Source organism: Cuculus canorus, chromosome 6 (assembly GCF_017976375.1).
Source record: "Cuculus canorus isolate bCucCan1 chromosome 6, bCucCan1.pri, whole genome shotgun sequence".
Classification (NCBI taxonomy): Eukaryota; Metazoa; Chordata; class Aves; order Cuculiformes; family Cuculidae; genus Cuculus; species Cuculus canorus.
The window spans coordinates 40,881,690-40,904,484 of record NC_071406.1 but is presented as its reverse complement, the minus strand read 5'-3'; the positions used below and the strand labels follow the sequence as shown (position 1 = coordinate 40,904,484).

General features: G+C 47.5%; 1 protein-coding gene across 9 annotated transcripts in view; it reads left to right on the top strand.

Annotated features, from left to right (window-relative positions):
• Positions 1-10,363, top strand: part of AGAP1 (ArfGAP with GTPase domain, ankyrin repeat and PH domain 1) — a 390,099-nt gene extending 379,736 nt beyond the window's left edge. For all 9 annotated transcript variants that reach the window (XM_054069546.1, XM_054069540.1, XM_054069538.1 and 6 more), the window contains 2 exons: positions 8,578-8,833; positions 9,261-10,363. In XM_054069546.1, coding sequence (XP_053925521.1) covers positions 8,578-8,833; positions 9,261-9,464 — 460 coding nt within the window. In that variant the 3' untranslated portion in view covers positions 9,465-10,363. The remainder of the gene's footprint in view (positions 1-8,577; positions 8,834-9,260) is intronic.
• The last annotated feature ends 12,432 nt before the right edge of the window (positions 10,364-22,795 follow it).

The following is a 22,795-nucleotide window of genomic DNA, read 5'->3' as shown; positions in this document are numbered from 1 at the left end:
AATGTTTCCGTGCGAGGGTGGGGAGGCCCTGGCCCAGGTTGCCCAGGAAAGCTGTGGACACCCCATCCCTGGAGGTGTTCAAGGCCACGTTGGATGGGGCTTGGAGCAATCTGATGCAGTGGGACGTTTCCCTACCCATGGCAGTGGGTTGGGACTGGATGATCTTTAAGGTCCCTTCCAACTCAAACCGTTCTATGATATTTTACTGAGTGTACCTTAAAAATTATTAAATAGTGTTGTACAATGAAAACATAAGTTTACTGTAATTTTATCTGATATATCAGAGCCCACAGTTGCAGGATATTTATCTAAAAGCCTGAAGTAGGAAAACCTTCATGTCTCGGCCAGGCTGATAATTAATATTGTACAGTAAAAAACCTGCAGGTGTGTTAACACCTAAGGCAGAGCTGCTGGTTTCTCAGTGGCATCACTGGAAGGCCAACTGAGAAGGGCAGAAATAACAGCTATTTTGGATCTCCACGTACACGATACTGTCAGAAGAGGGCAAAGAAAGTGGAGAAGCTCTGCTGAATCCAAATGATGATTATCCCAGTAAGTGTCGTGCAAGACACGACTAATTTGAGAAGCACATTCAGCTTTGTACGTATGAGCGATCTCTTGTCTGTCATGCACAGTAGGGCTTTTTTTTTTCCTCAAACACAAAGCTGCAAAAGAAAAACTGAAAAATGTAGTGGTAGAGCTGATGGTGGAGAAGATCCTGACTTGTGGACTTCAGGAGACAGATCTCTGACAGTGTGAGGGACTTTGGGCATGCTTCTGACAGGAAACAGCCTTTATTTGTGTCTTTTCATAGAATCATAGAATGGTTTGGGTTGGAAGGGACCTTAAAGCCTATCGACTGCCAACCCTCTGCCATGGGCAGGGACACCTCCCACTGGATCAGGTTGCTCAAAGCCTCGTCTGTCCTCTTCTGGACTCTTAACAGATCCATGTCCTTCCTGCACTGAGGCTGGTGTTTTGATTTGGTTTCTTGAACACATCTGATGGTAGGAGAAGTCACTTGAATATTTTTATGGCATTGAATTCTGACTCTCTGTCTGTCCTTGCTGGAGGACCAAACTTTGTGGATTTGACAGCAGGCTGGACTCTGTCCTCAGCCAGGTGATTTACTGCCTTAGCAAAGGCAGTAATTAAATCATTTCCAAGCTGGACTACTGCTCTGCTCGCCTGGAGAGCCCTGGTCCAGAGTCCAAGACAAGATGCAGGTTGGCTTATCTGCAGCCTCCCTATAGGGCTGCTCTTCACCCATCAGGGATGTTTAACTTGTAAGATGTAATAAGCTTAATAGGTTGACTTTATTTAATTATTAATGATCCCTTTCTGTCCTTACAGCTCATAAAACACCCTGTAGGTTGGCAAAACACTCATAATATTGATCAGGAGCCAGAGAGATATTTATTTCCTCTTTGCCCCAGCGGACATAAATCTTGGTCCTTTGCCTCCTTTTCCGCAGCAGGTGGGATTTACAGTGGCCCTGTTTCTTACAAGCTTTTTGTAATTAAGGAATAAATACCCATTGGTCTTTGTTTGCTGTCTGGAGCCCTCTTGTTTGCCAGGGACCTATATATCCTCGGTGGGCTTGTGCGCCTTCCCCCTTAGCAACGCAGCCGGGGAGAGAAGGCATGCATGCTAGGAAGCAGTCAACTGCTAAGCACTTACTTTGCAATAGAGTGGGGTCTTCTCCTGCAGAGAGAGGAAGCCCCTGTGTTTTCTCAGCATATTGTTCCCGGCTCCTCTTCCATGCCTCTCCTCCCAGTTCCTGCTTTGCTTGGGGCAGGAAGACGCTTTGGAAATTCCTTGCTGCTAGCCCTTTCTTCTTGCCTTCTCTTCTCCGCGCTTTGCTCGTTGCAATTAAAAACATCATGAACCTTTCCCAACGTTTCAGTCCCGTTCCCCCCTCCCCTCTCCCACCTCGGTGTTTCTCTTTTACGCATCACAACGTTGCATCGCCGACTCGACCCAAAGCAATGCGGTTTATCGGGTGTCGAAGGGGTGTGTTTAAACAGCAATCCTGGGCTCAGCCGGCTGCCCGGCACCGGTCGTGAGATGATACATGGTTCTTGTATGCCGGACCATGAAGCTAACGATACATTCTGGGCCTCTCCAGGAGTTTGGGAGGGACAGGGGTTAGATTTACTTCATTTTCTTGGAAGAGACACATTAACCTTGTCAGCTGGCCAACAGGAGAGGAAATTTGGCAGTGCTCCTGCTGAGCTGGCCAGGTTACTACTGCGCTAAACGGTTGTACTTCAGTGAGCAACCAGAAATGGCAACAGGCGGGCACGGCGCCTGCACAACGACACGAGAGAGACCATTTAGAGGCAGTAACGCAAGTACTTTCTTTAGTGAAAGAGAAGAAAAGATTAGAAAAATCAGGAGTGTTTTAGTATTGTCCGAGATGTGGAGGATAAAACTTCCCTTCAAAATGCCTGCACCGAGGCCGCTTGGTATTTCTGCTGGTGAGAAATCAATGCTCAGCCACGGTAAATACCTCCTGTCCGTGACGGTTTTAATGTGACCTTTCAGAATTTCATCGAGCCTTTTAACAAACGATGATTTTAGATAAAGAGCGGGTGGCACATCTTTATCATCCTCGTTATCCCTTTAGTAAGAGCAGGGCTGCTTTTGCGCTGAAGCTGTTGAGTTTCGATGGCAAGTTCTCAGGCCCTCTGTCCACGTGGTGGTGTCTGCAAAGCCCCGTATGAACACAGCCTGGATTTCTGCTGTGCACATCATTTTCTTGTTTGCCTCCCTTTCCTAGTCCATGAGAGGAACAAGGGAGGGTTAGGTTGGATATTGGGAAGAGGTTCTTGCCCCACAGAGTGGTGGAGCGCTGGAGCAGCTCCCCAGGGAAGCAGTCACAGCACCAAGCCTGACTATTCCAGAAGTGTTTGGACAACACCCCAAGGCACGTGTTGTTAATGTCGGGGTTGTGACAGGAGCTGGACTCGATGAAGAAGCATTTGAGCAACGCCCTTAAGACCCACAGTGTGAACGTTGGGGTTGTCCTTCGCAGGGACGGGAGTTGGACTCAATGATCCTTGTGGGCCCCTTCCAATTCAGGGGGCATTCTGTGATTCGAAGTTGAAGGCAGAGGTGAGCGGGAACGGGGAGGAGTAGGATGGGGAATCGATACCGGCGGTACAAGGCTCCTGCTCAGTCTGCATCGAGTGTGAAACTGCACACGTTTAACCACGCCGTGCACTCCACGGGGCTGAGCAGTGTAGGGTGTGGGCTCCTGAGTGAGCATCTGGGGGAAGAGTGGCTGGAGAGCTGCATGGAGGAGAAGGACCTGGGGGTGCTGGTTGACAGCTGACTGACCATGAGCCAGCAGTGTGCCCAGGGGGCCAAGAAGGCCAATGGCATCTTGGCTTGGATCAGAAATGGGGTCACCAGCAGGTCCAGGGAGGTGATTCTCCCTCTGTACTCAGCACTGGTGAGACCGCACCTCGAATACTGTGTTCAGTTCTGGACCCCTCACCACAAGAAGGATGTTGAGGCTCTGGAGTGTGTCCAGAGAAGAGCAACGAAGCTGGTGAGGGGCTGGAGAACAAGTCTGACGAGGAGCGGCTGAGAGAGCTGGGGTTGTTTAGCCTGGAGAAGAAGAGGCTGAGGGGAGACCTTATTGCTCTCTACAACTACCTGAAAGGAGGTTGTGGAGAGGAGGGAGCTGGGCTCTTCTCCCAAGGGACACGGGACAGGACAAGGGGGAATGGCCTGAAGCTCCGTCAGGGGAGGTTCAGGATGGATATCAGAAAAAAATTCTTCACAGTAAGAGTCATCGGCACTGGAACAGCTGCCCAGGGAGGGGGTCGAGTCGCCTTCCCTGGAGGTGTTTAAGGAACGGGTGGATGAAGTGCTGAGGGACATGGTTTAGGGAGTGTTAGGAATGGTTGGACTCGATGATCCAGTGGGTCCTTTCCAACCTTGTGATTCTGTGATTCTGTGTGTGATCTCTGATGCAAACCCGTAAGTGGAGAATACAGCGTAACTCCTGGAGTGGAGCTGTGCTCTAAGCAAGTCTGCTTTTTCTGTTCTCTCGTGCTACGTGGTTAGCCCTCCCCCCTTACAGTGCCCGGTATTTATGTTTCTAGATAATAATGATGTGATGTGGCTGGCAGAGTAATTTAAATAATTGGACATTATCTTGAGAAGCAAGCACCTAATTAGATCAAAATAAACTGAGAACTGAAATTTTCATCTGTTTCTAATAACCCTTTACCTACGTACAGTATCGCTGCCGTGGCAGAGATTTCATTATTCACACCACTGTGTACTGAGAGTTCGCTAGGGATGGAGGCTTCTGCAGGAGCAAAGAGCTTGGTGGGACTGGTTGGCCAAGGCTTAGTGGCTTCTTCTTCTCCTGGAACCACAGAGTATTTTGCAGTTGTACTCTATTGTGTTTGGCCCTTGTATAACCAGTGAGGTTTGAAGTTTGCAGCAGCTGCCTGGGTTTGAATGTTTAGCTGCAGAACCAAAAGGCTCAAAGTCAGGTCTTATAACTATATTTCTCCTTTCTCTAAGTTTATGTAGGAGTTTATTAATTCATTTGCGCATTGGAAAAATAACAACTGGCATGATCACTGGAGAAAATAGGAATCCTTTCAGTACGTATGAGGAATCACAGGGTGGTTTGGGTCAGAAGGGACCTTAAGGATCATCCAGTTCCACCCCCTTCCACGGCAGGGACGCCTCCCACTGGATCCCGTTGATTAAAGCCCATCCAACCTGGCCTTGAACACCTCCAGGAATGGGGCAGCAATCACTTCCCTGAGCAACCTCTGCCTTTGCCTCACCTCCCTCCCTGTGAAGCGTTTCTTCATGATATCTAGTCTAAACCTTCCCCCCTCCAATGTAAGGACACCGGCAGCTCACACGTCCTCCAGCGTTAGGTGTCATCAGGATCATCCGAGCAATAGATGATGTTCCCTCTCCAACATATTGGCTTTAATCTAGTCCTGAGGAAAGGACTCTGCTGGATGTTAGAAGTTCAGCAAAAGAGTCTGGTGTTGGCTTTGACAGCTACAACTGAAACTGCTGAGGGGGTCATTCAGAGTGGAAGTTACCAGGATTACAGCTAAGGGAAGAAAACGAGGAAAGTATTTACTCACCGATGTATGTTTCCTTTATTTTTAGGGGTTGGTTGGGTGTCTTTCTCCTGATGAGTTGCTCTTCCTCACATTTCCTCATACTCTTATTCAGTTGATTTATTTAAAGGTATGTCAGCGCTGGCTGAAATGAAACACTGTGCCTCCTCTTCCTGCTTATTGCTGACCGCTCCAATAATTCATTTTTTAGCTCATTAGCTAACAGGGGATGTGAACAGTGGTCCTCCGGGGAACTGCCGTGAGGTTAAGTGATCTACTGCTGACAACTCTGCTCTTGGACTGGCCTTCCTTGGGGGAAATGAAACCTCAATGAAGACAAGCCGTAGATCCCAGAAGTGAAACTGGTGCATCAGAGAAACAATTACAGTATTTATGTCGTCTTGTCGGGATTTCCAAGATGAATGTGAGCAGCAGAGCTGCAGCTGTCTTCCAGAGAAGTCCCCAGGACTTCTCGTTCTTAATGAAATGGTTTGTGCCAGAGGTGTGGGGAGGTTGTCCATGGGTGTTGGCTTTCTAGATACTCATTGAGAAACAGTCCTTCTGCTTTTTCGCCATCCACGAGGAGTGGGCAAGTGTGCTTTTCTATGATAAAGTATCGTTTTTTACCAGAACACCCAAACGACATATGTTTCTTGTGCCCAGTTGGTGCAGTTGAGTAAGATCTCATTTGATAGCTCATGTCAGTGCCACGCTGCCCCCAAATGTCTGAGGCTTTTAAAACACCTTTACCTTTCTTTTTCCTTTCCCAATGTTTGCTGTGTTCCCACCATAATGCCTAATGTCACTCCAAAGGTGGAGTCTGGCCTTAACGGATTGAGTCTTTTGTTGGCCATTGCAGGCAAGAAAAACGAGGCAGGTTTTCTGAAAAGGGAAACTGAAGTGAGGTGAAAGAACCACCTCTGAAGGTTGATCTTCTGGGTGAGCTTAGCGCGGTGGCAGAGGCTGCTGCTGGCTGCGGGGTCCTGCTCTGGCCAGGCACACCACAGCATCTTCTGAGGGACTCCGTGTCTCCTGAGCTGCTGCCCAGCTCTTCAACGTGTTTTCTCTGGTGTAGGGGTAGATCCTGACTGGAGCGGATAGTTGGTGTTAATGCAGAGCATTTACGAGTTACTTGACCCTAAAGGAAGGACCGTTTGCATCCTGCCCATCACTAACACAGGCGGCAGCATCTTCTTTTTCCCTGGGGTTAGGTTCATTTTTAAGCAGGGTTAGGTTCAATTAAACCTGAGCATGATCAGGTTGTCGGCGTCTCTCCTGCACTCTTGCAGCCTTCCAGGAGCAGCAGGATTGCCTTTGTCTGCTCCCATGCTCCATGCGCGGCAAATGTGAAGTTCGTGCCAATGGATTTGTAAAGCTTGGAAAGCCTCTGCCTGAACTTGGCGTTTATTGCTTCTGTTCTGGTACGCACTGTAGCTCGCTGTCACAATGCAATCATAGAATCACTAGTTTGGAAAAGACCTTTGAGATCATCGAGTCCAACCATACCTGTCCATTACCAAACCAGATCCCTGAGCACCTCATCTGCCCATCGTTTAGACCCCACCAGAGGTGGTGACTCCACCACCTCCCTGAGCAGCTGTTCCTAAGAACCCTTTTGGTGAAGAAATGTTTCCAAATGTTCAATCTGAACCTGCCCTGGCGCAACTTGAAGCCGTAAATCTGTGAATTGTGGTTAGAAGTGGGAGATGTGTAAAACAGCTTTTTTTTTCTAAGCAGAAAGAGACTTCAAGCTGTGGTGACCGCAGCAGCAACCATCTCTCAAAAGATCATCTGGAGGAGAGGGCGGTCATTTGTAGACTCTATGTATTAAGAAACATATGAAAGCTTTACTAAACGTTCTCAAAGATAGCACTGGATGGTTACTGGACCTCGAAGTGTTGCAGAAATGCCCATTTTATTGTAAATAATTGCGTGTAAATGTTACTTTATCCTCATTGAACCGGCTGTGCTTTTTTTTTTACCTTCAAAAAAATACGGACACAAAAGCCATGAGTTAAGGATGCAACGCTAACAGAGGTCCTTTTCTTCCTCCTCTCCATCTGGAATACCTGAAATCATACTCTGTTTATCAGATCCTGCCATCAAAGGTTAATTTGCAGCTCCCCAGATGTTTGGAGGGTTTGTTGGTGGTTTTTTTTTGGTGTGTCTTTTAGCTCGCAGGAGTCATTCAAAGGTTTGATTTAAATGAAGCACTCTTTGTGTTAATTTTCTGTTTGCATTTTTCCTCTGAAAAAAAAAAAAGCCTGGGACCTGTTTGTAAGGTGAATGGTGGTGGGGTAGAGGAGGGCATGCTTTGGGAAGCGGTGCCTGAAAGCATCCCAGGAGGTCAGGGCAAGGTCACTCCGCATGTACCAGGAAATGATGCAAAACTAATCCAGATTTGCTGTTGGAAGGATCTGTTTACATAAGTATTTAAAAACAGATTAGGGCTAACCTGACACTAGATTACAGAGAGTAGTGTAAACAGGGCTGAAAGGTGTAAACAGAGCTTTGCCTTTTGTACTCCAGAGGAGAAAAATCTGTCAGCGGTGACCAGTTGGTGGCTTAGGTGATGCACTATGGTTTTCACAGGCTGGACAGATTACCTGAGGTGCTTCCAAAGGACGCTTTGTCTGGGGTGACATCTCTTAGATCATGTAATTGTATGGTAATTTTTTTAATGGAGACTTGAGGGACTTGTTTGTAGCCCTTGTTTTCCTGTAACCTAATATCATCCAGAAAGCTTTTGATGGTTCTTTGGCGTATCGGGAGGAAATGGGGCTTTAAAGTATTGTTTTGGTGGTTTGCATTTTGGAAAAAACAAGCAGAGGAACCATCCCTGTGCCTTTTGCACTGGAAACGACGCCGCTTGCAGAAGGAAAAAGCACCCCTGCAAGCCAGGCTGTATCTTTCAGGGCTTCCTCTCCTATCTGAAATGCAAGCCCAGTGCTTGGTTACTTCTGGGCTTAAATACAGAAATTTGATGTGTTTTCGGTAGTGTATTTCGCAGCCCACCTTAACCCCAACGTGGGCGTAGGCTGCCTGTTGACTTCGGTGAGGGCTTCTGCGCCCATGTCTTGCCGATCCTCAAGGCAGCCTGGGTTTGTTGAAGACCTCCTGGCTGTTGTGCTGTTAGGACCCTGTAGGCACAGCATCCACCAAGGGGGATCTCGGGCGTTGCCGTGATGTAAAGATGAGACGGGTGACGCAAATATCACTACAAAGATGCGGTTGGGATGAATGTTGCATGGGGGCTTCCTTGTCAAAAATGTGAAGGGGGAACAGTTTTCCTTTTGGATAAGCGCTGTTTGCTAGCATAACAAGAGCCAAACTGCCACCAGGGAGAGGCACTGAAATGGAGGGGGAGGTGTCCCTGCCCCGTGGCGGGGAGGTTGGAACTGGATGAGTTTTAAGGTCTCAACCCAAACCATTCTGTGATTTTATAACCCATCTCTTCTGCCTTCTTTAGGGAAGAAAAAGAGCGCTGGATACGTGCAAAATATGAGCAGAAGCTCTTCCTTGCCCCGCTGCAGTGCCTGGAGCTTTCTTTGGGCCAGCATCTCCTGAGGGCTACAGCCGAGGAGGACTTGCGGACCGTCATCCTGCTCCTCGCCCACGGGACTCGGGAAGAGGTGAATGAGACCTGCGGAGACGGTGATGGGCGCACTGCCCTCCACTTGGCGTGCAGGAAAGGAAACGTGGTGTTAGTGCAGCTCTTGATTTGGGTGAGTACTGGTGGTGTCCAGGGGAGGGGGGTGGCTGGGTTGGCTTTTACGTGGCTGCGCCCCTCAGCAGGATGTTCCAAACCTCCACCTGCAGATTCCACAAAGCCTTTGCTGGTGGTCCAAGTCTGGAGGTTCCTCTTTGCATGCTCTCAAAAGATAAAAAGGTACCTTTCTGCCTGTCTGCTGTCTGCGTAGAAAATGTGGAAGAAGAGATCTCCCTGTTTGAAACAGCACAGTTCATGGCAGATTGAAGCCATGAGCCTGTCCCTGTAGAAACCTTAATGTGCGTGACTCAACGCTCCTCACGTTGTCAGGCTCATATCTTTAACTCGGTTAAATTCGAAGAGATCTGTCCCAAGACCACTCTCTCTGTTTTAACGCTTCGTTGGCACCGCGGCTTCCAACAGCACCTGTCTTTTTTCCATAGTACGGTGTCGATGTGATGGCACGCGATGCCCATGGGAACACGGCGTTGGCCTACGCCCGTCAGGCCCCCAGCCAGGAGTGCATTGACGTTCTCCTGCAGTACGGCTGCCCTGATGAGCGCTTTGTCCTCATGGCCACTCCAAACTTGTCCAGGAAGAACAATAACCGGAACAACAGCAGTGGAAGGATGCCCACCATCATCTGAGGAGCTCACTCGTGTAGTCGCTGACCTGAATTACATCCGCAGCCTCATATTCCTCCATCCCCATCACAGCTCTGCTCTGTGAGTCTGGTAACTCTCCTTTTCCCTTTTCCCTTCGGTACATCCCTTTCCCATCCGGAAACGGCACGAGGGGATGAGAAGGAGCAAAAGGGGCTGCAGAGAAAGCAGTTGTTTCAATGACAGCTCTCGAATGATGGAAACAAGCGGGCAAGAGCGCGTGGGTTGAGCAGGACACGCCGCGCGTGGCACCGGGACCATGGGAGAGCGGTCGTCCCTGGGTGGGGGGGACACGCCGGCTCCCCGAGCGTGGAGGGAAGGGGCGGAGGGAGAGGCGAGCGAGAGGAGAAGGAAGGAGAGATGGTGACTTTCCGTAACTGACAGTTAAGCACATCAGTACATTTCACCTCTACCAAACGCGACGCCTGGATTTCATTCTCTTCTCTGAAGAGCTTGACGGCATAAATCAGAAGCAAGCACAGAGTTTGTCAGGTTTGAAGCTCCTATGATGGTATGTGTCAAATCAGTTGTAGCTAATCTGTCCGGGGAGAATACTGGCTTCATTACACTTGTATAGTTGAGTTCTTCCAGCATTACCGCTGTTTAATAGAACATGATTAGTCATCACGGAGAAAAAAGCATATTAGCTGAGGAGGTAGTTACATGGCACGCTTCGGTGATTGCTTGGATGTGATTGCAATATTCTTAGAAGCATCATATTATCTCAGACATGTTCTTTCAAGCCCTTGGAGCCCTCCTTTCTAAATTCACTGTCATAATTTAGTATCTGTTTAATTTTTCAGTCCAAAGAGAGGAAATGAGTTGCTGAGTGTTATTTGACTGCAGTCTCCTTGGTGTAAAAACAAAATGGAAAAAATAAATAAGAGTAACTATGAAACATAAAAAGGAATAATGAATACCGCTAAGGAAAAACATTTCAAGTACCGTTAGTGAAATTAATAAACGCATTAAAGGCTAATATTTTTTTCTGCCAGCAGAAATAGGTTCTGTCATTTTGCCAAGGTAAATGTGTTGAGTTTTTGGTCACTCCTGTGATGCGTTGCCTAACTTATACAGATTTTTGTATTGTGTCTCTAGATTATATGTATGTAAAATCTATTTGAATAAAAAAAAAACATAAATATGCATTGATTTTTTTTTTTTTTTTGTACAGAAAATGACATCTCTGTTAATTTATAAACTGTAATGGATGTGAACTAAATAATGTGCAACTAGTTAGGATCTGTGGGCTGCAGATCATTGTACATTGAAAATATTCCCAGCAGTGAACTCTTGTTTCCGTCGCAAGACTTTGAGGATCATATCAGAGGGAGATGATGGCACATTTGGCATTGGGAAAAAAAAAAGAAAAAGGTGTACGAGAGCTTTTAGAAAGGAAAAGGAGGCTGTTTCTCAGCGCTGTAAATATATTTTACTCCAGAAGTCACGAAGCTTTCACAAGCCAAGACAAAAAGCCCCGGTCTGGCTGTGAGAAGATCAGATTTGATTAAGTTCAGAATTGATAGCCTTCACGGCGGCGGGCAGGGCATGGCTGCACTTGACTCCCAACTTGGCTGCTTTCGGGAAGAAAAATGGCTTGTGAAAGTAGCCTGGACAGTTCATTTGAATTCCAAGTTTTAATACTTGATTTGATTATTTCGGTATTACCGGGCAGATCCCAGCTTCTCCTATTTTCCACAAACTATGATGCTGGCACGGGGAAGCAGGCTGTGCGGTTTTTGGCAGGCGGAAAAGGGATTTTTTTTCGAGTGGCATATGGCAATGTGAGGATGGGGGAAGGGTAGATCACGGGGAAAGTTGAAAACTCAACTGAATTCGATGGCAGAGGAGCAATTATGTGAAGGCAGTGAGGTGCACACAGCATAGTAATTTGCAAATCTACCTGCTCTTATGTTTTTCCCAAGCCTTCAGTGGTGTTCTTCCTTGGGGCTCTGGATTTCCTTTGGCATACAAATGGGAAGGACGTAGCGATTGCTAAACAAAATGTATGTGGGCAAAATGTGAAGGAAAAAACGTAATCTGGTTAATTGAAGGGGGGGGAAAAAAAAAACAAAAGAAACAAAATTACAGATTTTGATGTAAAATCATCAAATTGTGGAAGAAAAATGAGCCTCGAGGTAGAAGCACAAGAATATCGACCAGCTTTTCCTATTTGGTGGTGTTCTCATTTTGTACTTCGTTACTGCGTAGATTATTTTGGGGGGGTGGAGTCTTTCTCCAGCCAGCCTCGGCTGGCTGCAGCGGAGTAATTCTACAGCTGATTCTCTTCATAATGGGGTAATTCTAATTTGTTTTTTAATTGAGGAACGGTGTCTGTTAGAATTGCTATTTCTCCGTCACTCCCAGGCAACTCCCTGAGCTTTGGTACTTAACGGGTGGTCCTCCAGCGATGGGACGACCCATCTAATGTGCAGCTGACGGGGACGCTGTGAAGCCCGCTGTGTCTTGGTGCTCACGAGCTTTACACCTCTACAAGGGGATGCGGTGGGGCTTCGGGAATTGCAGCTTGTGGTCCCCCAGGTGCTATAGCTGCCTGCTTTTCCCCCGAAGCATCGAGGGCATTTGTATCCCAAAACCAAGCCACCACGTTTCGAATACGCGGTGAGCAGATTCGCCGCCGTTAAGTTCTCAGTGCATGTTCCGTTTCCGAGCTGGTTTTTTTTCCTAACTGAAAATATTTTCTATACACAATTTAATGCTCTCTTTTGGACCACCTTCCTCTTGTAAAGCTGAGAGTGATGTTTGAGAAAGAATGGCAACCGGGCTGTCGCGCAGATTTCAGGTAGAAGAGTTATGTGCTCCTTTCGTAAAGATGTTCTGAAGGCAAATCTTGGGAAAAGTAGAATATTTTTAGGAAAGGAAATTCCACTGTATTATAGGAGAAATTATATAACCAGCCAGCTAAATAACCTCACCCTTCAATTAGGCAGTAGCACAGATTCTTTTAACCTAAACGGTTTTCTCTTGGATGTTTGAGTGTTGGCGGTAACTGTGTTGAAGCGGCGTAGACTCTGTGGTGGCTTCCATAAGTGTGTCAGGGTCTGCGAGGAGGATACCCAGTTGTGGACACAGCTGGGATCCCGTCAAAAGGTGGGAGATCTCTCCGGAGTCAGGAGAGACCTCTTGGACCATCGCTGGTGATGCTTCAGCCGTGGGAGAACAGTCCCTGGGGGTCTGTGCCTCAGGGGTGTTGGCATCCCCTCTTCCAATGGGTTTGGTTGGTCAGTTGTGAGGAGTCTTGTGGCACCTCCTGAGCTAGTGAGACGGGCTCCCTGGCAAGGAGGTCAGTGTAGATTCCATCCCCTTCTTGCATGATGAAGGAGGGGAGGGGATACCCCTTGCCACCACCGCTGAGACGGGGATGGAGGATGTTCTCTGTGGCTGGAGCACGGCAGGGCTCGGCTTTTTGAGCCAAGGTCTCCAGGCTCTGCGTGCTTTTCAGGGAATGCGTTGGCACTTTGCGAAGGATGTTCCTGAAGCCGTCCAGGTGCGGAAACGGGCAGTGTGTACCCACACTTGGAGAACCTGCAGGAATCGTTCCCCTTGCTTTCACTCTGTTAACCTGTCCATTTTCTGTTCTTCGTCTCACGTGTAGCCCCTCTCGTTGCTTTCACGGAACCCTCTTGCCAGGCTGTTTACGCCATTTAAGCGTGTTATGAGCAAATTAAAAACAAATTGAGATCCAGTCAAAAAGAAATCCCAGCAGAAATGTGTGAGCTAAAGCTGTTTTCTCTGAAAACGCAGTCCGCGGCTGTGGTTTTCATTGCATCCCCCATTTAACCCTTTTCATCATCCCGGGTACCTTGAAACCCACCTTCCTCCGCACTTTATCCACATCGACTAAAACACTAGAAGCGAGTCAGCCTTTGCTATTAACATCGGCACTTTCTTCTCTTTATTTTAAGCTAATTGCTGTCGAACAGTGAAGGTGTCAGATGTGTCTGAACCTTGATGTTCCCGGGGCTGAGGAGAGTTTGCCTCTCCTCGCTAGTTACGAAGAAATAAGGTCTAACCTTGGGAAGATGCAGGGTCCTGCCAGTGCAGAGGTTTGGCCGATGGCTCCCGTTACCAGATTTCCAATTTTGTGGCGAAAAGAAAAGCTATTTTTGGAGAACCGTAGTATATTCTGGGCTAGGGGCTGCTCGGAAAGGCAGGAGAGCTCCAGGAAGGTAGGGAGCATTTTTAAAGCATTTGGGCATAGTGTGTAACAACAGTAGTATTGTTTAATTTCCCATTTTTTCCCCCTTTCCTTAAAGTACGTGCGTTAGTGCATAAAAAAAAACTTTAGCTGCACTTGGAGATTTCCCCTGGCCGGAGGAAACCGGGTAATGCAGGGAGAAGAAAAGAGGTGGGAATGCAGATACGGGCTTAGAAATGATCCCCGGCACTGTAATGTAGTATAATTAGATTATATGGGGTTTGGATAGCTTCAGCTTTTATATTTGTATGGAGATCGGGAAAAATGAAGTAATTTGTAGTTTGTAGTAGAAAGTAGTAATAGTGGAGACAAGCACAGAATTCACGAGGGGGTCCTGAAAGGGCCCTTGGCAAACGTCTCGGGGAGCCGCGTTTGCACCTTAACAGGGAACACACGGTCATTGTGGCTGAGCAGACTCGAGTTAAAGGAGGGAGAGCAGCACCGGGGCCAAACTTGGGGCAGCTTGGCTGGGTAGGAGACCCCTTGCCCATCCGCATCTCATTTTCAGGCATCTTCGTTTCCCCTCTGGTGGCTGCTGCAGCGATGTGTCCGTGGGATTGCCGTCTATTTGTCTTGATCCTCAGCTCAACATCTCCTTCCGTTCTTGGTGATTTGTGGGTAAAGTTTATCACGTAGAAAATCATTTTTGGATGTTTTTGTGTTTGCTGCGTAGCAGATAAAAAAAAAAAAAAAGCCTACTCTGGATTAAAGTCCTTTTCAAGGTAGAAAATCACTAATCTACCCCAAATTAAAAGGTTCTGCAATGAGTTTTGACTTCTTAAATTCTAATCTACAAGAAGAAGATTGGCCTGAATGGGTTTATTAGAAAATAATCTCCTGCTTGAAAAAATATAGAGGTAATAGAGCAAAATATCCAGAGCTGTAAGTATGTAGATTTGTTGTATTATGATGTTGGAGGTTTGGTTTTGTCGTTTAGCATGGGCCAGTTAGTGACATAAACATGGGGTGATCTCATCTCCTGACGGTTTATCTTGAGTTGACTGGATCTGCCGGACGTTCTAAAGGGCGGTTGGAAGAGGCTTGGCTAGGAATAGCTGTGAATAGTTCCTGTTGTGAAAGGAGGATTGCATGATTTCTGAAAATAAAAGGTTGGTTTGGGTTTTTTCAGAGCCGTCTGAAGCCCCGAGTCACCAGGCATGCTTTGGGTCACCTCGGCCCCTGGGTTTCCTTTCAGGTGACAGCAGTATGTGAGTGAATTTGCTCCCAGAACTTAACTACTGGACCTGAATGTTCAGAGGGACTTTTGCTTGTGGGCAGATGGAATATACGTGTCTTTGTGCATTTCAGCTGTTTTAGCCTCTTCACCTCTACGTGCCCGCCTGTCTCCCTGTGGCATACGCGAGCAGTAGCCGTCCATTCTGCCAACGGGCAAAGCTTCAGCTTTCTCTTGGCCGTGAACTTTCTGGATGCGCTTTTAGCTTCCGGTACTAAGGATTCCCTGGTTTGCAATGCTTCAAAGCTAGTGATTTTTTTACCTGTGTGTTATGTACAAAGCGGGGTGGGTGGGGATGCTTACCAAGGTCTAATGGCATGCGTTTGGAATGGCCGTGTTGCTTGCTGGCAGTGAATGCCCCGTTTTCCAGAACCCATCGGTGTGGGTTTTTTGTTGGTTTCTGAGAACTGAAGGAGCTGAAAACACTTTCTCGGTCCTCTTGAATGACAAGGGACGTGGGGTAAAACCCCTCACGGCAGAGAGCTTGATAGGGTCTGATCTGTGCTAAAGGCAAACCTCAGTCTCATGCAGGACCGAAGAAAGGATTTGGTGCTGGAGGTGGGTGGTTGTTTGGCAGCTACTTCCCAGGTCTGGGGCTTGAGTTGAGTTGGATTGGTGGATGAAGTGCAGTCGGGGTGCGTTGAGTCCTACGGGAAAGGCAATGGATCGCACGGAGGTTGCTAACCATGCTTTGCATTTGGGGGGTGGGAGGGTGTGCGCTTATATAGGCATAAATGCTTTACATACTGCTATGAGCAATTGCGGGAATGTACGCGCGTCCATTGACCCATTAACCAAAATCAACAGCCAATGCCAAGTTTTCAGTTAGATGTTTCTAAACGGTCAAGTTTCCCAGTTTGAGTAAAACCAGCCTTTTCCAGGAGTGCGGGAGGCAGGTGCAGGATGGGGGACACCTGCTCGAGGGATGGAGAGATGCAGGAATAGAAGGTGTATGGGCTTACTGCGGCTTTTGCAAGCCATCACTCGGGGCTCCCACAGATCGCTGCTTCACAGGTATTAATTCCATCTCCTTCAAACAGCAACACTGAGCTTGAGAAAAACCTGGAACTTGGCCAGGAGGAATGAAGTAGCTCCGTTGCTTGAGAGAAGAATTCCCAGTTCACCAACACTGGGCTGTTATCATGGGAAACACCAGGGATGGAGATTCCAAAGGTGAAAAGGATGGAGGACTTGCTGCAGAGAGGCACTCTTTTTTTATATAGAATTGCTTAAGACTCAGTTTACCGGCTGAATTGTAGGTGCAGGACCAGAGGGCTGCCCACCAACAGCTGATTCAGCAATGCTTTGTGTCCCGTGCTGTTTGTGGGGCTGTTGGGGAGGACAGTGATGAGATGTTTTTGAAGAGCTGTCTCCAGGTGGGTCCTTCCCGACTTGACCGAGCGTCGTTCACACCTTTTCTACCCTTGCTTTTGGTTTATAGTCATATCGGGGGAAATCAACAGGGAGAGGGCAAGAGCAAGAGCAAGAGAGGGCAAGAGCTCTGGCAGAGCAAGAAGGGTGTTTGGTGCAAGGTATGGTAGGAAACGTGACCGGTTGTGCGGAGGAGACGGGAGAATCTTTTGTTTCCTCTTCTTGTGCCTCTGACAAAAGAATTTCTTTGGAATGCTGTTCGAAACTCCTCCAAGGCATTACTTTCCGATGTATCCAGAGATGCAAGAGGCATTGCATCTACTGAGCTCGTTTTGCCAATCCACAAAAAAAAAAAAGCCTACTCTGGATTAAAGTCCTTTTCAAGGTAGAAAATCACTAATCTACCCCAAATTAAAAGGTTCTGCAATGAGTTTTGACTTCTTAAATTCTAATCTACAAGAAGAAGATTGGCTTGAATGGGTTTATTAGAAAATAATCTCCTGCTTGAAAAAATATAGAGGTAATAGAGCAAAATATCCAGAGCTGTAAGTAGGTGGATTTGTTGTATTATGATGTTCGAGGTTTGGTTTTGTCGGGAAAACAGGACTTACCCGTCCTCGGAAAGCGCAGCCGTTTGCTCTGTGGGAATATCAAGGTTCCAGGGGACTGCGTGCGTTCGATCCAGCTCTCTTGAACTGTTTCGATACCAAGAGCATCTTTCACTTGTAGGCAGCTGGTTTAGGTGGGTGCGTAAACAGAAGGGGATATTTGGCAGAGAAGTGTCTTCTGTAACACCAGCGACTCATTTTGTGTGGCTGTTGCCTTTGGACTCCGGTTTGGGATTGGCGGGGACCCGACTATGCAGCTCGGGCTGCTTTAAACCTCCTGACTTGCGCGGGATGTGAGCGTATCCCGAACGCTTTTGCCAAATCTGAGGCGAAACGGCTTTGAGTTGGGCTCGGAGGCCGTACCGTGGCCTCTCTGAAGTCTAAGTTTGGCCCCTTGTTCCAGCGAGGTTGTGATCCGAGGTTCAATCTAGCCAGCACCTTTATTTCGGGAAGCAGATGCGTATGCTGTTCCTTTCTTTTATTCCTTAATACCCTGTGACCGCCTGCGAAGGCTGGATTTTATGTTCGGCTGCGTTTAGACCCCCGAAGTCTTTTGTTTTTTCTGCTTTGTGATGTTTGTCTTTCTGGTTGGGATGGGGAGAAGGGGAGCCCAGGTGAGTAGGGACACCTGAGACCTGCGTTTGGACTAGAGGCAGAAGATACCTAGCACGTGGCAGGCTTTAGAGCAAGTTTGGGGTTTGTTTTATTTCTGTTCTTGTAAATAATAATGTATAAATGATGACGAAACAGTGTGGAAATTATTAAAAAAAAATATGTCTTTTGTTGTTGTTTTTATATTACCTCATTCAGCAAGTTTGTTTTACAATGACTCAATGATGCTTTATTTATATTGTTTGTACTGTAATTAAACCGATTGACAAACATTTCACTTTGCTCGTTGTTTCATATGATTTTGGTTTGATTAAGTAATGCCAGTTTGTATTATGTTTCCCTTTCCTCTCTCTCCGCGTTGAGATTTTTGTGTCGGCTGTACAGTATTCTGAATAATTAAAAACAAAACAAAACAAAAAAAAAAGAAAAAGAAAGAAAAAAAAGGAGTAAAAAAAAAAGAGTTGTAAAGTAAGAGAGAGGCTGCTATATTGTATAGGTCTCTTTCTAATAAAGACAAGAAAACTTGTTCGTCGCAGCTTGCTTCTTTGCTTGAGTCTTCATTGCCGTGTTATTGAGTTACACCGGCCCCGGTCCTACTTTCTTCTCCTATTAATGATGAGATACAGTCACTCTTTGCCAGTAATAAAGATGAAGTATTAGCCGAGACCTGGGATGTCAGAAGAGCCGGTAATGGTGCAAATTGATAAATTAAAAAGCAATAAGTCAACTGGACCATAATGGTGTGTATCTAAGAGTTCTGAAAGCGCTTATGAACTTAGTGACAGATCTCCCAGCAAAAATACGCGCGCTTTCATTAAAAACAGTTATTCTCCCCGAGGAAGAGAGAGTAGTAAATGTTGCACCTAGGCTTTAAGAGCCTCTGGAGGAGATCCAAGGAATTAGGCCGGTAACGGTTACATCTGTATCTGCTAAATTGGTTGAAATGATCATTTAAAATAAGAATAATAAAACATCTTTAAGGCCATGGTATGGTATGGTCTAATCCTTGAAGGAAAATCATGGCTCTCTGTTAGGCTTCTGTGAGTAAGTCGTTTAAAGGCCTGAACAATGGGCAACTGATTGACATTTATTGGTGTTTTTAAATGTCTTGGTCTTGAGTACGTCCCGTGAAGTCAGGAACCTAAGTGGACCCAAGGAGAAGACAAAATATTGCCTTGGTGCAGAAGGTTGAGGCATGGGATGGGATGGGATGGGATGGGGTGGGGTGGGATGGGATGGGATGGGATGGGATGGGATGGAAGCAAGAGGTGTGATGGGTTTTCACCTGGGCAGCCTGGTAACGAGACACATAGAATCGTAGAACACATGCCACAGGGGTTCCTGGAGGGATCACTGGGTTGGTGGCATCAATGCTATCAATGGCTGTGGGAGGACTATAGAAGGAAGGTCTATAGAAGGAAGGTCTATAGAAGGCCAATAGAGCTCTGTGGTATCAAGATGGGTAAGAAAAAGAATAGTAAAGTTCAGTAAATGTGCATTAATGGGGGGGTTGAGGAATGGAGACAACTTAAATAATGCACTCTGAAAGAAATGTAAGAGTTTAAGATCCGTAAGGGCACTGTGGAGCAAGACAACCGATGAAATTGTTTGGCCGTCTCCACTTATCCCACCTTGTAAAAGACACAGAGGAATTAGGATTGCTGAGACATTAGTAGAGCTATGAAGAAGTGGGAAAAGTGGGGAATTTCCCTCAAAAAGAAACACCAAGAACGGGGCATGGTAGCCGTGCATAAGGAGCGGAGAAGAAGCGGAGTAGAGATGGCTCTTTTCCTGGTCTTGCACATGGGCTGATGCCAAAGGGCAGCGTGGTCAAACCAACGGCAAGACGGATGGGTTCTCCAGTGCGTCACTGGAGCAGACACCTCGCAGCAGTGGGATTTTGTGCAAGAGAAGGCCTGGCCAAGCTTGAGGTTGCATCTCCAAGGATTGAGTGGGACTGCCCAGAGTGTGGGATTACATTTTTTGGGGGGTATATCTTTTGCATCTGCTGGTATCTTGGCCTCAATTTGTTTGTTCTTCAGGTTATTGGCCGTCTCCTCAGGTCTCCCACCAGCTGTTGGTTCTGTCCTGTCTGACGGGGCGTTTTGGGAGGGGGCTCGGAGGAGGTTCTCCATTTCCTTTTCTGCTCTTCGCTTCTCCAGGGAGGCTGTACCAGCACTGTGGGGGATGAAAAACTGCACGACTGCTTGTGGATTATGTTTTTTTCCCTCTTTTTTGGGGCGTACATCACTGTTCTGTCGTGCAGCAACTGTGCACCTTTGTTCTTGCCAGGTTATCCCACCCTGTTTAACCCCACCACGCATCCCACCGGCGCCAAAGCAGGAGGTGGCTGCTTTGTGTTCTCCCCTTCTGGATTTGGAATGTGAGTTTCAAACGTGGGAGAACTTGTTTGTAAAGCCATGGTAGTGCTCGTTTGAGGAATCATCTGCCCCTCCCCTCCTAGAGGGATATGGGGTTTGATTTTGTGGTGACCGTGGCGTCTCTAACAACCCTCCTGAGATCCGGCTTCTCCTGGGAGATTCCAGTGCCAGGAATGGTAGAAGTGATTTAAGGATGTTTTTTCATGCCCACATTTCTCACCTACCCCAAGGCCACCCCCCTGTAGCCCTGCAACGCTCCCAGCTGGGGGCACTCACAGATGCCTGGGAAGAAAAGAAGATCTCCCACTGCAAAGCGACAGAGGTCAGGAGGAGATTTTTAAGGAAAACTATTGAGTCCCGTAATGAGAGTTAGGAGAACACCTCTTTTTTTTTTTTCTTTTTTTTTCTTTTTTTTTTTCTTTTTTTTCTTTTTTTTCTTTTTTCTTTTTTCTGTTTTTTTCTATTTTTTCATTTGTTTCTTTCTTTTTTCTTTTTTCTGTTTTTTCTATTTTTTCATTTGTTTCTTTTTTCTTTTTTTCTTTTTTCTCTTTTTTCTATTTTTTCTTTTGTTTCTTTCTTTCTTTTTTTTCTTTTTTTTTTCTTTTTTTCTTAAAGAAAAATGCAATTCCTGTGAAGACCAGACTATTACTCTGCTGTAAGACCCCGCTGTGTGTCTCTGCCCTTGCCTACCTCTGGCGGATGCTGGGAGCACCACCTCGAGTGTCCTGCTCCGGAGCCCAGAAGCAGTTTGCTCCGTAGGTACCTCCTGCTTTTAGCCCTCATTCAGAGCGCTCCTTTGCCAGTTTTGCTGTTTCTCATTCATTCTTTAACACAACCCCACCCTGGTATGAAGGGAGAGATGGGATGAGACAGCTGAGGACAGCGCGCCGGCGACCACGTGCCGTGCGGAGGTAGGATGGGGATGACTCCCCCCTCCTGGCAAACAGCTTTATTTTCCAGAAGAAAGCCAAGCGCACCCACCCTCGGCTGTTTTCATAAACAAAAGAAAACACTTTATGCTTCATGAATATCAGGTAAGGGCAGCCAGGTCAAAGATCCACCCACACCAACAGTTCTGCTCCACCTGTGACCAAAAGCCAATGCTGGAGGAAAGCGTAAAATCAGATGATATGAGGTTTTTGCTGTGTGTTTCCCCAGACTGTAATTGTTCAGGGGTTTCTGAGCCACCTGTTTTGGTGAGTACCGTAATCCTCAGTGGATTTCTCCTCCACCAAGTTGCCCGGTCCTGAGTCTCTCGGAGGCTTTGAGGCTCCACAGCATCCCACATAAAGGAGTTCCTCAGCTGAACCACAGTTGTGCTGAAGAACCAACACCATCTTCCTCCCCTCCTTCCGTCCTCCCTTTGCAGCCCCCTGGGGAGGAAGGGCGGCAGAGGGACCTCCTGTTTCGGGGTGACTTATAGAATAATCAGAGAATGGTTTGGGTTGGAAGGGACCTCAAAGCCCACTCAGTTCCACCCTTCCTGCCACGGGCAGGGACACCTCCCACTGGATCAGGGGCTCAAAGCCCCATCCAACCTGGCCTTGGACACCTCCAGGGATGGGGCAGCCACGACTTCTCCCAATTCATCTTCCCCAGAGCCCTTCCTGGGGGCAGCGCGTGTCACTCGTGCCCAGGGTTGCTTAGCGTGGCAGGAGGTGGAATTGGTGTACAGAGATGCTGTTTGGAAAGTTGGCTCCAGAAAACCCAGAAGGAACCCAGCCTGGGGAGCAGCGTGTCCCACACAAAGCTCTTCGGAACTACTGCCTTACGGCTTAGCCCTTAACCCCATCCCTTTGTCTCTTTATTTCACCAAGTCTTGCCGGAAGAAGCAGGCCATGCGGCGTTTTCCCCACCGACATCTTCCTCTTAGAGATGCGATTCCCACCTCAACGATGCCGAGAAGATGACTTCCAAGAGCACAGACTGCAGGAGTTACCAGGAAGGTGCATTAGGGAAATTCAGTTATTCCTGGCGAAAGCCCTACCTGCGCAGTAGGAAAACCACAAACTGATGGCAGGACCGGGAACCCCACCAGGCAGCCGTTCATCTCGCCCAGCGTCCAGTAAAGCCCTTAATTGGCCAATAAAGGCAGTCACAATAACTGCGCCCGACGCGCAGCGCCACTGCCAGCAATTAGCACTTATTTATTTGCATTCTGCCCCCACCGATCCCGGCTCCCCGACTTCCAGATCTGTTTGTTTTCAAGCCAGGGAGACTCCTTGCGTTTGCCAAGGAGAGGATGAGAAGAGCTAAAGCAGCGGAATTAAAACGGCGATGCTGTGCCACGGGACGGGAACCACGAAGGGTTGCGGGGACGCAAAGCCGTCTGCAGGGCTTTCCCATTGCTCCTAGAATGAATATTGGGTTTCTAGGGAACGCAGGGTGCCGGCGTTTGCTCACACCTCCCAAGTAACGGCTCGGCAGCGGTGCTGCCAGCACTGAGGGCTGCTTCTTTCTCAGCTGAAGAGAATCTCCTGATCACCTTTTGCAGTAGAGAATAATCATCTATTGTCGTTTTGGCACAGGAGAAGACAATTCACATCATTTCAGAGGATTAGCAGGAATCAGGGGCCAGGTATATTTAATGGAGTGAGGGCTGGGATCCCAATTGGCCTTGACTTGCCAGAGCTGGAGGAAGGGTATGGTGGAGACGAGCAAATGCCCCTCAGCAGCTGCCAAGATTGGGGTCCCCAAACACCAAAACACCTCATTCTGCAATGCTGACAGCAACGGACGGGTATGTGTCTTGAACTCCCCTCTTTGCTTTGGGCCATACAGCAGGGCTGATACCTCCATCGCAGCCAAGAAGAGGCCACCGAGAGCCCTTGACCTCTGTGCTGGGTCGATGATATCCACCAGCATTTCGGTGCAGGTCCCCGGGAGCCGTC